This window comes from Urocitellus parryii, chromosome 1 (assembly GCF_045843805.1).
Source record: "Urocitellus parryii isolate mUroPar1 chromosome 1, mUroPar1.hap1, whole genome shotgun sequence".
Classification (NCBI taxonomy): Eukaryota; Metazoa; Chordata; class Mammalia; order Rodentia; family Sciuridae; genus Urocitellus; species Urocitellus parryii.
The window spans coordinates 207,101,448-207,116,298 of NC_135531.1; the positions used below are offsets into that span (position 1 = coordinate 207,101,448).

Here is a 14,851-nt window from a genome sequence, read left to right on the forward strand (position 1 = left end):
AAAAATTAAATGAGTCCTCCTTTTACTTACTGAAACTGATGTAAATAAAACTACCTTTTGATATAAACAAATGATAAATCAGTGCTATGTCATTTATAATTTAAAATTTTTAAAAATGACTTCAGCTTTCTCATCATATTGACAATTCAATAGATCCTCTCCTGGAATTCAAGAAATCTTAAAAAAAAAAATATATATATATATATATATAAATATATATATGTGTGTGTGTATTTATTTATTTATTTATTTATTTTAAATTCACAAGCCTATTTATTTATTTATAGCACTGGTGATCAATTTCAGGGATGTACACATGCTCTACCACTGAGCTACATCTCCAACCCAACCACATTATTATTTATTTATTTATTTTTATTTTTGCAGTACTAGGGATTGAACTTAGGGGCATTCTACCACTGAACTACAACCCCAGACCTTTGTATTTTATTTTGAGAAAGGATCTCCACTCAAAATAGTACAAAATGACAATGTACCTGTAAATAATTTCAAATGAATGATATTATATAATTATTTAATGTTCAGGTAATTTTCTACATAAAGTTCCACAAATTAGGCAATATTGGTTAGCTGTACATTTTTCAAACTATATGAACATATCCCACTTCATGTATTTTAATACCAGTGGCATTTTTCTACATTAAAATCAATTCCATTATAAATTCGCAGGAATTCTTTCTAAAGTACTAAGATTTCATATGGGAAAAAGAAGTTATTTTTAAAATTTTTGATATTAAAACAGTAAGTGTGAACCCAATGTAGAAATCTCAAGTTAGACCATTCCTTTGGCAAAAACATTTAGTTATAAATGCCTTAAAATAAATATAATCCATAAAATTATGGAAAGAAAAGAGCAACCTTGCCATTCTTATTAATAGTAAGAGGTCAATTCAAATTTAACATAATTTTTATACTATCAACCTGCAACACAAAACTCCTTATAATGGCAAAAACAAAATTATTTTTAAGAGGAATAAATTTTTACATATATAAATGTTCAGATTAATGCCAATATACACCATTTATATACATGTCATATATTTTATTATTCCAAAACTACATTAGCTGAATTGGTCAATTCCAATTTAGTGGGTGTGCAGTATTTATACTGGCTCAAAGGCTTATGATGAACTAAACTTTTCCAATTTGACCCAATTAAATATAGTATATTTACACAAACATTAAAATTAATTTATTAAATACAGTTTGGAAGAAAAATGTAAAATTTTTTCTCTATATATATGCAAATACTAACTTGAATTACCAAAAGCAGCTTTGGATGTTTTTTAAATTTTGTTTTCTTTCTTAAAGAACAAATAATTTGTTTCTAAAATGTAAGGTGCCATTTTAGGGGCTGGGGTTATGGCTCACTGGTACAGCACTCGCCTAGCATGTTTGAGGTACTGGGTTCGATCCTCAGCACTACATAAAAAAATAAATAAACAAAATAAAGATATTATATCCATCTACAACTAAAAAAGTAATTTAAAAAAGCAAGGTGCCATTTTAGAATATTTTTTATAAGTATATAGCTGAGTTTATCTGAAAGGAAAATACTAAATGAAAAAGTAAAAATGGTGTGGAAGGTTAAAACTTCCTTTTGATACCTGATTAGAAATAATACAACAAAAACTAAGTTTTCAAATACTGCTTGTTTTCCTTTTAAAATATAGACCAAGTATTATATACAGTATTTTGTTCTGGAACAAAGTATCTTCGAAAAAGGTATATCCTTACAATAAAATTCCTGTAAATAGATAAATGACAAAATTTGTAGTCTGTTTTCAAATGGATTCTTATTAGAAAGATTATTTTCTTTAAAAAACCAATATAGAAATCTAGAATCCATGCAAAAAAGTTTTAACTTTTTAAATATTCAACTTATGTCCATTATTTTTCCCAGTCTAAATATCATTTATCTATAAGTATATGCATTTTCAATATTATACTATGTAAAAAGTTGGTAGATAAAAAAGTAGTGTGCAAATTTTGAAGAGAGAAAATAATCCTTATTGGTTTTCTACCAACTTCTACAGTATGTGGAATCTATTAGCTATAAACTAATTTTTAAAACATGGGCTTCAGAAAAACTGACTGAACTGTCTATCAATCCATTGCCTTCTATCAAATCATCACCTGCTATTATTCCAAAGGTTCAGAATTACTTGTGAAAGGAGATGATATTTTTCAATAGCTTGGCACGATAACATCTTAGCAGTGGTATTTGAATCACTTCTTTTACAATAACAAGACTTCAATAAAAACTCACTTATCATCCATGCTTGGTTTATATCACATCAAATTATTAGGTATGTCTCATGGCTCAAAGTCAGGTATAATCCATAAAAAAGAAACGCAGAATCTCTGCATATCACAACACAGGAAGTAAAATAAATGGATCATATTGCATCAGACAATGACCAAAGTGATTTGATAGGGTCATTAGTGACAATTTTAAATATAAAGATGCTTGTAGAGAAGAAAATGTTTTTCCTCAGGGAATGGAAATTCTTTAGCCCACTATGGGCATGAGTAGGGAAATGGCTAAGTGCTTTCTCACACATCTGCATTTACATGTTTTTTGCTATTAATAACAGAAAACATTTTTGTTCCTTCCAAATCGCTCTTGTTTCTGTAGACAATTATATGCTAATTATTACTCAACATAACACTGAGAGTAAAACTGACAGTACTGCAAACACAACTGCAATTTAAGGAGCCAAAAGGAAGCATGTTGGCAAACGAAATGCTTATACAAAAAAAGATGTTCCCTCGCCTTTTAATACAACAGTGTGTGGGAAATGGTAAAAAAAAAAAAAAAAAAAAATGCAGACAAAAAATATTTAAAGGTCTTCAATTCTCTCATTAAGACATTTTTCGGGATAAACAATGGTAACAATGGTTTCTTTAAAGTAAAATTTTTACACTTCTATCTCATACTGTTTAGTGTCATAAAGCTACTTATTGGGTGTCCAGATTCACGGAAAGACATTTGAAAGTATGACAAAACTAACTGGGAGCATCTTTAAGCTGCCTCTGACTTCAAACAAACTGGTCTGAAAAAAACTTTTATGGCCTTTAGAGTAAGTTAGGTTTTGTGCTTTTATTTACTCATGGTCCTTTTGAGTTCAGAGGGAAAAAGTTTCCTTTTAATATTTTCAGATTAGAATCACAAGTGACACTTATGAAGGTTTCCACAAAAATGCTTGGTTTTTCTCTAAAGGAGAGGTTGCTGATGATAGTTTGTTTGCTGCTGTGCAACCGACTGAGTTGGGACTGCCATGGGAAAGCCTGCCAGGTGCGGCATATTGGAAGTAGTGTTCTGGTAAGATGACATATCCACAGACATCCCCATCTGCTGTGAGTAAGCAGCTGTACCAGTAGCTGACTGAAGATTAGAGTTCTGGTTCATATAAGGAGGACTGGAAATAGTGTCTTGTCCAGTGCTACAAACAAAATTTAAAGAAGAAAATCATATTTACTTTACATTATCTAGATTATGGTCAGGATCAATCATCATGACAAAAATTGACTTTTCAATCTTTTTTAAGTTTATGTAGCTCTGCTGTTCTGGTTATAATTTAATCACTCAAACTACCAAATACTGTATATAATTTTTATATTTGGTAAGAAGAGAAGAGTGCTCAAAAAGCAAGAGAATATAAAAATATAAATCTTATTTAATTTGCTTTCTTGAATATCTCTCAGCAAAAACATTTAAAAACTGAGAAGATGCTGTTCTGACTGTGGCCAACTCCAATGAGGACAGAGTTGGTTCAATGTATATTTTCCAGCCCATATTCTCCCTTTCCCATTTTCCAACACAGCACTTTCTCCTCACACACCCTTCCAACTTTCCTTTGAAAGGAACTTTCACTTTTAAAGAGAAAACAGTATAATCTGGAGAGCACCCTGAATCCTTGGGATAGTTCAGAACAGTATTTTACTACCACGTATAAAAACACCAAACTAAGTTGAAAAATCACACCATATTTCAGGACTTCTGTCTCTTCCTGTAACTAATATGACATACATTTCTTTTAAAATATATTTCATTTTAACTGAGTGCACACCTATAATCCCAGCTACTTGGGAAACCTTTGAAGAAGTAGGATCAAGTTCAAGGCCAGCATGGGCATCTTAGTAAGACCTTTCTCAAAAAATAAAATAAAGACATGGAGGTGTAGGTCAGTGGTAGAGAGCACTGGGTTCAATCCTCAGTGCTAAAAAAGAAAAGAAAAGAAAATATACCAAATGCTGTTAGCAATGCAGGAGAATTAATGTCAACACCATACCAGTCTTTTTTCCTCCATATTTTTAGTGTCATTTAGAATAATAAAATTTTATATTTTATCTTAACCAAACACCAATATAAACAGTTTTATTTAATTTTTAAGTAATGTCTAAAACTCACACTCATGATAAGAGTGGAAAGGGACCTTGGAGATCATTATACACAAATATCTTCTGTGATAGAACAAAGTGAGTAAGGAAAGATTTAAAACATGATTCTCAGAAGTGTTTGTATAAAAAATTAAGCCCCAAATTCCACAGCTCAAACATACTTTCTCTTAAAGGACAAAGTAATAATAGTTTTCTAATATTTAGAAGTACAAGCAGATAAATAAGTCTGGGACTATTTCACTAAGTGGATTATAGTACAGTGCTAAAGCACAACAAAGGCTTAGTCCTCACAAAGGACAGTTAGCTTTATTTTATTCTAGGGAACTAAACTGTAGGCTTACATCTAGGCAACCATCACAGTATGAGTAGTAAAGTTAAGGGAAGCACCATTTCAGTTCATGGGACTATGAATGGGCATTTCTATATAATTTTGTGTGTGTGCGTATATGGTACTAGGAATTGAAGCTAGGAGTGCACTATCACTGAGCTATATCCTCAGCCCATTTTGGCCAGGCTGGCCTTGAACTTGTGATCCTCCTGACTCAGCCTCCCAACTAGCTGGGATTACAGTATACACCACCACACCCACATTATGATTTCATTTTAAAAGTAAAAATTGGAACTATTATTACAAAGTGTAGGGTCAGTATATTCTGATTCAAAAAGTCTGTGGAAAATTAAGATGGCTGTCAAAACTTACCTTAAATATGGAGTTTGAGCAGGCTGTGTTGTTACTGAGGAATTTGCACTTGGAGGCAGAGATCTCAGCGAACCAATATGATCTGTTCCTAGGCTGTAGTTTTGGGCAACAGTTACTTGGTGAATGTTTTGACCTACGTAGTTTCCACCATGTGATTGAACTGGATAAGTCTATTAACCAAAAAGAAAAAGTTGACTTCACTGCTGTCCCAAACATCTTAAAATATCTAATAACTTTGAGACTTAAAAGAATGAAAATGTTCTAGTTCTTTATTTGATTTCACCAATCTATTCACCCTAAAACAAAAAACAGAGAGCTTCCAAACTCTCGAAGTACCAAATCTACAAAAATCTACTATTTGCTTGGTTGTTCTTTTATTTTGTGGAGGTTGGGCGAAAGAGGAGAGAGAGTTTACTTTCAAGTAGTAAGCTGAAATCTACCCAAACTACCTATTTACTCAGTAACATGTCTTGCTGTAAAGTCATAGAACACTCCCATGAAGGGAAGTCCAACATCACCTCAAGTCACTGTGAGAATGGTGACCTTCATCCAACACCTTTCTATAGGAAAAGAGGTTGGAAAAGAAATGGTATCAAGATGGCAGGCCCTCTCTGGCAATGTCTATTGTATCACTGCTCTGGTTTTAAATTAGGTTATGTCCTTCCTCCCTCTCTCCTACATTTCTTTCTTTTCAGTACTGGGGACTGAACCCACACATGCTCTACCACTGACTTACATCTCTAACATATACCTGGCCTCTACTACTGCCTCTTATTATTTTTTTTTTTTTTTTGGTACTGGGGTGCTTAACCACTGAGCAATATCCCCAGCCCTATTTTGTATTTTATTTAGAGACAGGATCTTGATGAATTGCTTAGAGCCTTACTAAGTTGCTGAGGCTGGCTTTGAACTTGCATCCTCCTGCCTCAGCCTCCCGAGCCACTAGGACTACAGGTGTGTGTCACTGGGCCTGGTTCATTCTCCTTTTCTAATTTGGAGGCAGAGTCTAAGTTGCTGAGGATGGTCCTGAACTTGTGATCCTCTTGCCTCAATCTCCTGAGTCACTGGGATTACATGTATGTGCCATCATATCCAGCAAATTGTGCTACTTTAAAAGCAAAGATTATTCACATGAAAATTAGAAATGCCAGATAAACTATGTTAGGTGCAATCACATTATCTCCTGAGGAAACATGAAACAACTCACAGCTAAGAGGATAAGACTGGAAGAATAGACTCTTCTGCAGTTCAGGGTTCCTGAATGGTCCTAACAGATATAACTAACAGTGTATTACTCCACCTGCTTCTAATAAATTTTTCAAAGAAACTTTTGAATGTTTCAAGTAGTATTATGTGCCAGCAGTATAAATAGAGATCATATGAAGAATCAAACTGACAGAAAATCAACTTTGAAGAAATAGTTGTACTGGGTGTGGTAGCATTCTATACTCAGCGACTAAAGAGGCTGAAGCAGGAGGATTTCAAATTCAAGGCCAGTATCAGCAACTCGGCTTAGCAAGACCCTGTCTCAAAATAAAAAACAAAAAGGGGTGGGAATGTAGCTCAGAGGTCAAGTACCCCTGTACCAAAAAATCCCCAGTACCAAAAAAAAAAAAAATTAATGAAACTAGTTGCACTTAGAAAAATATAGATTGTAGACTGTAAATAAAATGCATCTTAACACAAATACCTGATCCATGAATAACAAATATCCCTTTATACACAAGAGGTGAACATGCAGTTCTATTATACAATGGTGCAGACATTTCTATTTTGTTCTAGTTTCACAGCAGTAGCAAACAACTCTGAAAGCCAGCAATACTGAATAACTGGCAGTCTTTCTGCACCCAGAAGTTCTTCTTACATTCAGAGGTAATTTTCAGAAATTCAGGGTATGGCATATTTGATAAATGCATCTTGTGTGATGTGACTGTTACTACAGTAACCATTCTTTAACAATTATGTTGTACTAAGTCATCTAATTTATGTACCCATATTCTACCTTTTCCCTCTAGTGTCTCCATCACACACTCTTTTACATACTAGTTTTCATAAATTAACATAAAATTTATTCATCCAAGATCATTTTGATTGGTTAACTAGCTAAAATTTGAAAAAGCCTTGAGAATGGGGATACTGATATAAGTATTCATGTTATCTGGCAAACACAAAAAAGAGTGAGAAGTATTACAAAAAGATGCTGTTTACAGATAGCTTTATGGCACCTACATCTCATAGACCTCTATCATATTTTTATTATGCATGAGTTTTGTAACAATTTAAGTCATGCACTAACAAAAAAATAAATATGTTCTGAGACCAAAAGTTCATTAACTAAGTGCTGTTATAATTATACGTCAAAGAAATCTTGAAAAAAGATTTTTAAAGAAATGTTCAATCTTCTTGCTGAATAGCAACAACAGCACTAGTACCTCACGCAGAAAACCTTTGATACACCAGATCCTAAATCAAAGGATGTGTAGTTTATACTTACAAAGGATTTATATTTAAAGATTTTTATGCTTTATTCTTACAAAAACACACGAAGAACCAGAATACCCCCTATATATTTAATACTGTTTTCATTCATGATAAAATTGAACTAAGTGCTTTTGTGACATTATCAGTAACTAATTTGTCCTGGTGAACATTAATGTTTAGCCAATATTTCTAGAAACAAAGACTGGTTTTATAATTTTATTCAGGGACTACATAAATTTCAATATTTCAAAACATTTTTTTAAATTCAAAACTATAACTTTGAAAACATGTTCTCAGAAAACATGCTCACCTGCACTGGAACCCCAGCAGATGTAGATGGATAATGTGCTGGAGGATGAAGTTTTGAATAGACTGAATATATTGGTGCTTCATTCACCAATCTGTTATATAGTTCCAGAGCTTCCAGGACTTTTACATTCAATTCAGACAATTCTGAATGCTTCCTGATACAGAAGAGAAAAGCATTTTCATACTCTTCTCATTTTAGGTATATATTTAGCAATGTAAATTATTTTTTAAATTTAGCACACTCTTCATTCATATTTTAAAAGGTTCTTTTCATATACAATGAAAGAATATTCACAATGAGAAACCGGGAAGAAAAATTATTTAATTCTTGTAGTAGCCAGGCTAATATAACTTCATAATATCCTTTCCACATATCATAAAATGCAATCAATTCATAATTCTGGTGCTAGAAGAATTTAGTTTGCTATATTACAGGTTTATGTTGAAAATTTAATTATAAACAAAAAGTTCCTGAGTGGAAGTAATTATAAAGACCCACAGTCCCTGTGAAGTACAATATGACTAAAATGAGAGCAAACCTCTTATTTAAAAAATAAAAATCACCTTTTTATTTGCTTATATGGTAAAAAGATCAACTGAAAAAATTATTTAAATAAAAAATTACTCTTGAAAATACAAATAAAAGCAATGTATATGCATGGAGATCTCTACTGTTCTTATCTATTAGTTGATTTTGAGAAAGTTGGTGAAACCAGGCACCTTATTGTGAAATAACAAATCCAAATAAGAGCTTTTTCACATTTGTTCAAGGAACTCCAGAGCAAATCCTTCCGACTTGGTACAATTTTGTCTGTTCCCTTGGGAATAATAAACTTTTTTTTTTTTTTTTTTTTTTTTTTGCAATTTCCAAGTTTATAAAAGTCAAATGGCCACTTTTTATCTGGCTTAAAGCATCCAAAAGCCTGTTTATTGGATGTGGTTCTTTCAATGTAACCCGTTTATTGGATGCGGTTCTTTCAATGTAACCAAAAAAAGGTAGGAGGCAAAGGCAGGCAAAAAGATACAGAGTAACCAAGTAAATGATCTGTCTGAGCTCTATCAAAACTTATAAGCCCTTTCCTTTATAATACTATTTCCCTCTGAACAACAAAAACAGAAAGTGCTTGTTTCCTGTTGCATGAATGTATAAATAAAGTTAAACTACTTTCAGATGTATCTGTGACAAACCACCTAAATCTACAGAAATTAAGTGTGTATGAAATCACCTTTAAAGATCTGAGATATATAACTTCGAATCAGTAACAAATTTTTACTAAACTATACTCAAAACTATACTGAAAGAAAGAGAAAAAGCAGAAAGTAAATCACAACCTATCAGGGAGACCAGGTTAAGAAAATAGCAAATGACATAACATATAACTGAATGCAAAATTACATGAAATAGGTAGAAAACAGAAGAATTTAGAAGAGATTATTCTGGGCTACGGTAGACCAAAAAGGCTTTATAGTAAAGCTGGGACTAAAGATATTCCCTGAGGAAGGATGGACAGACCAAACTGAAATACTAGTGAATAAAGGCAGACAAAAGTAACACATGGAATACACAGGAAAAGAATGAAGAAACATCTAGATCAGGGCTACAGAAATTACTTCAGAAGTATAGTACAAGTTTAGAACACAGTTCAGATAACAGATATCTCTTACCTATCTAAACATTTTTGGAGTTGTTTTCATGTTTATCCAAAATTCTCTCTTAAGGTGATGTGAATTATTTTTAGGCTCCAGAAAAGTTTGTAACTGTACTGCTAGTCATACCTACTTAATGCTGACCATTTTTCTTTTAAATCTTTTCCAATTTGATTATACACTAACCATTAACTCCTTGCAGTGAAACAAAGCAATACATATTTACTGCTTTCTCTAAAAATATGATGAAACTATCACCATCATGTCATTAACTGTCACAGGGATTTATTTTTAACTTTTGTAGAAAACACAAAAGATTTATGAAAAATGCTCCATGGAACAAAGATTATAATTTTTAGTGACTGGAAAGCCTTGCTGAAGGTACTTCTCTGTAGAGACAGGAAAAAAGTACTTTCTGTTCTCCTTCACACTTTGGTCCCACTTGATCCCTTTTTTCTTGTGTTGTTTACATAGCATTTCAATAAAGAGGGGCTAAGGCTAGAGATATAATTCAGTGGTAGCCCATTCACTTAGCTTGTATAGGGCTAGAAAAGATGACAATAGAATAAGAAGGTCTCATCTCCTGCCTTTCCTCTACTATAGCTTCTTCCTCTAACTTCAGAGAGAAAACTCGGAATAACAACAGATGTCAGAACCAAGTTAAAAGCTTACAACTCTGATAGCCCATCCTCCAGTGCTGCTGCTATTTCTAGGAACAGTAAAACTAGCTGGGATAATAAAATTAGAAGGACAACAGAAACACAGGAACACAGGAAGAGAAAAAGAAGAAAAAAATTGTTGCTTTGGATTAGCTTCCCAAATCAGGAAAATTTCACTTGAAACTACGTTTCACATAATGATATTAATGATATTTGCCTAAGATTCCTGTTCATCTTGTTCTTTATTCACTTTATTCTTCATTGCTCAATATCCCCTCAATTCCAGCCCAAGTAAAAAAATGGAATGATAAGAACAAGAGTCCAGGATTTTATGTATACTATTCATACTGCCATGAAAAAAATTGTTACCAAAATGAAAAGCACCTCCTTGCTATTAGCTTCTGGAGTCTATAAAATAATTGCAACAGATAATACAGTTTGCCCAAAACTATCACTAGTTCTAAGCTTGCCCAAACAAGTAAACCTATGAAAACTCTACTTTTCATTCTTTGCATGAAAAATCTCACCTATCAATCTCTTCAAGTTTTTCATCTATCATTGGACCCATCTGTTGACAGATATCTGTAAATACAAAAATGCTTAAAAATGTAAGAATTTAATTCAGTTTAAGCCAATTTCAACAATTTTTTAAAATAAAGCACCATCCATAATATACTGAGAATAACTATAAAAGATTGAATGTTAATACTATTTCAGCACCATTGCTACTACATATTTCTATCATGTAATCAAAGGCAAGATCAAAATTAAAATAAAAATCTCATCATGGTGCTATTAACTAAGTTTACAGACTATGACATTTGAAATCATCCCCAAAAGTTATCTATAAAGCAAATTAACTACATAAAACAAACTTAAGCTATAGTATAAAATATGTAACTACCATGTGCTGATTAAATATGAACACTTTTATTTAAGGCATTTCAAAATTTAAAATTTTTTTATATATTTCCAAATCTAAACACAGATAAAATAAGCAGCTCAGATAAAATATTCTATACCCATAATCAGTTTTTCATCTATAAAAAGATTTAAGAAGATTTATTCATTTATTATAGACATTTTTCTCACAAAAGACTTTAGAAAAGCATGAAAAAATTTGTTTTAATTGCTTTACATTACTTACAAACTAAAGGACACATTAGCATGCATCAAATGTCTACCTTTCAAAGTTAACATTGAACATGCACATGTGGACCTTTAGAGTCACCTTTAAATTAAGACTTTTAAACTTTTTGGTTAAATTAATTTAATAGGCTTTTATTTCTAATTCTGTCTTTTGGACACCAAAACTCCAATTTCACCAATGGGCTTACAGAAATACCAAGATCTCCTTGGATATGAAGGAACAGCAACATCTTTCAAATGATACTTTTACTATTTTACTGCACTAGTCTGTTCTCCACCTTGGATTTCTAATCTCAAGGCAGAAGAAACTCATAATAATATGAGTAGCTAAAATAATAAACATTATTAAAGTAATCTCAATATTCACTAAGTACCTTCCAAATCCAAAAGGTCTTGGGAATCTGGTTTTGAATCTGCTGGATCTATACTTTGGAGTACCTGCAGGGCTCTATCCATCTTATCCTAATAAAAAGTCAAAAGAAGTTTTAACTTCAGTGAATACAAAATTACTCTTCCCAAGCATTCTCAAAGATAATACAATTGAAAAGTCTTGATAGTTTAACTATTCAAACAAAAGAAGGACTCTACCTCATCAATATAAATAGGCTCGGGCTCTGATTTCTTAATTTCCTCCACATCATCATCAATTACATTCAATTTGTCCACAGCTGCAATGGAAACAAAGTAAACTTTAAGTTCTATAGCATTTAATTTGATATCTAGTCATTAATTTAGAAGTGGCCTATGATATCCATAAGAAAAAAATTAAAAGTTCTTTAGTTATCCCATTTTATAATCAATGTTATTACTTATGTTCATATCATAATGTGATTATATACATTCATATTATAAATATTCATTTAGCTCTTATTATGTGCCAAGCATCACTTCAGGCATTCATACATAGTAAATAAAATAGACAAGAATCCTGTACTTATGGAACTTACATTAAGGGAAGCAAGTGAGTATTATTAGTGTGTTTTCCTAAAAACTGAGTGTTACCAATGGGATAACTAAATAAAAAAAGAGTAGATTATTATCCTAATACTTAATTTCATACTTACATCTATAGTCCCCCTCTACCAAAAAAAACCCTGTTTTTTCCTATATAAACAAAATAAGACCCGATTTTAACCTAATTTTGATACTCTGATAATAGTTAAAACAACACAAAATGAAAAAATATTTTTTTGTGTGTGTGGTGCTAGGTTCCAACCCCAGGGCCTTGTGCATACTAGGTCAGCACTTTACCACTAAACTGCATTCCCAGTTCAACAAAATATTCTTTCATAAAAAGACAGATAAAAGATAATTTATAAGCCAGGCATGGTGGTGCATGCTTGTAATCACAGCAACTAGGGAGACTGAGGCAGGAGGATTGCAAGGCCCTGTTTTTAAAAAGTTTTTAAAAAGGGCCAGGAGTGCTGGGGTTGTGGCTCAGAGGTAGAGCGCTCGCCTAGCATGTGTGAGGCACTAGGTTTGATCCTTAGCACCACATAAAAAAATAAAATATTATATCCACCTATGACTAAAAACTAAATATTTTTTTTAAAAAAGGGGGGCCAGGAACACCACTGCGCCCGCCTATAATCCCAATGGCTCAGGAAGCTGAGGCAGGAGGATTGCAAGTTTAAAACCAGCCTCAGCAATGGTGAGGTGCTAAGCAACTTCAAGAGACTCTATCTCTAAATAAAATACAGAATCAGGCTGGGGATGTGGCTCAGTGGTTGAGTGTCCCCAAGTTCAATCCCTGGTACCCAAAAGTAGTAAACAGACAGATAAATTTAAAAATAATAAATATTTTTAAAAAGATAAAAAGGGTCAGAGACTTAGCTCAGTGGTAAAGTGCCCCTGAATTCAACTGGAAGGAGGGAAGGAAGGAAGGAAGGAAGTTGCCAGAATATTCTAAATTTTAATAAAACAAAAAATTACAACAAAAAATCTATATAACCAACTGGGCAAGGTGGCACAGACCTATAATCCCAGCTACTCAGAAGACTGTTGGGGCCAGTCTGGGCAACTTAGTGAAACCCTGTCTCAAAATAAAATAGGGCTGGAGTTGTGGCTCAGTGGTAGAGTGCTTGCCTGGTATGTGTGAGGCCCTGGGTTCGATCCTTAGCACTACATAAAAATAAATAGATAAATATATAGATAGATAGATAAAAGATTCATTGACAACTAAAAAAATATTTTAAAAAAATATAATAAAAGGACTGGAGATGTAGCTCAGTGAAGAGCATTTGTCCAGCATGTATAAAGTTCTGGCTTCAATCCCCAGTACCACACAAACAAAAACAAAAAATGTGTGTAACCAAAGGATTTTAAAATCTTAATTAATGGTTACTGCTTAATTCAAGTATCTGGCAAACTTTCAATTATGTCCTAAAGAACAGAGCTCAGCATAACACAAGGACATATTGAAAACCAAGAATGTGTTTTACTTTCAAGACTGTAGTTCAATCTCTCCAGATCATGATAAGGGGAAATCACTATATAGGATCCCTTAAGTATTGTTTAATTAAAAAATGTCCTCAAATCCAATTACTATGTATAACTATAAAGATCTAATTTAAAAAAATGTTCAATATTCCTGTTTACTAAAAAGGGTCAGACTAGAAGAATAAAACGGTAACTAGTGGAAAAGTACCCAGTCTTCAAATGAATGAGTATCCACCTCTCAGAACTTGATTTTTCTGAATGAATCACTCTACACAAAAAGATAATAGTACACACAATGTACAAAGCTTTCATTTTAAGTTCTTTCTTTAGAACTGGTAAGGATAAGCACTGATATATCCCTTAGTAAGTCAGGTTTTGAATTCTGGCTCTATCAGTTATTAGACACGTTATACCTCTGCTTCAGATTCCTTATCAGTAAACAGGGCAACACACAATCTATCACCCAGAATCTTTAGAATTAAGTGAAACAGCACAAAAGATTTAGCACAATGTTGATAAAATAATTACTGTTCAAAATCTGTTAACTATTTTACTTCTAGGTATCACAATTAGCATTATTATAAGCTGTTCTGAATAACTGAGATCTCCTGCCTCACTGCCTGTATAACAAATGGCATGCTTTCTCAACATGGCTGACAGTGGCTGAGGGAGACCAGTGTGTGGCTACAGAATGGAGTGGTGTTCAGAAGAACTGAACTGGGGAACTTCAGTGACTTCATCACATTACTTTATTCTTGCCTGAGTTTTCTAGGATCAAACTGAGGTGAGATAAAGTCTAAAATCTAACTCTTGTAATCACACTTGGCTCTTGCCAACAAGGTATGCCCCCTTACACCCCCAGTTATCCCTTTCACTATGTCTCAGTAATGAATAACAACATTCTTTGTACAGGACAGACACCAAACTGCCTCTTATACTATATAATTAGGTTGATTTAAATATTTATGCATATGGTCACTAAATATATTAAGTCTCAGAGATTTAAAATATGAGAAGAGTCTAAATTAATCCCTAAAGAAGT

General features: G+C 32.8%; 1 protein-coding gene across 1 annotated transcript in view; it reads right to left on the reverse strand.

Moving 5' to 3' along the window:
• Window positions 1–273: 273 nt before the first annotated feature.
• Window positions 274–14,851, reverse strand: part of Stam2 (signal transducing adaptor molecule 2) — a 50,566-nt gene continuing 35,988 nt past the window's right edge. Inside the window, exons 9-14 of the mRNA XM_026388509.2 lie at window positions 11,959–12,038; window positions 11,745–11,832; window positions 10,749–10,803; window positions 7,917–8,070; window positions 5,126–5,295; window positions 274–3,467 (exon numbers count right to left, since the gene is read on the reverse strand). Coding sequence (XP_026244294.2) covers window positions 3,239–3,467; window positions 5,126–5,295; window positions 7,917–8,070; window positions 10,749–10,803; window positions 11,745–11,832; window positions 11,959–12,038 — 776 coding nt within the window. The 3' untranslated portion in view covers window positions 274–3,238. The remainder of the gene's footprint in view (window positions 3,468–5,125; window positions 5,296–7,916; window positions 8,071–10,748; window positions 10,804–11,744; window positions 11,833–11,958; window positions 12,039–14,851) is intronic.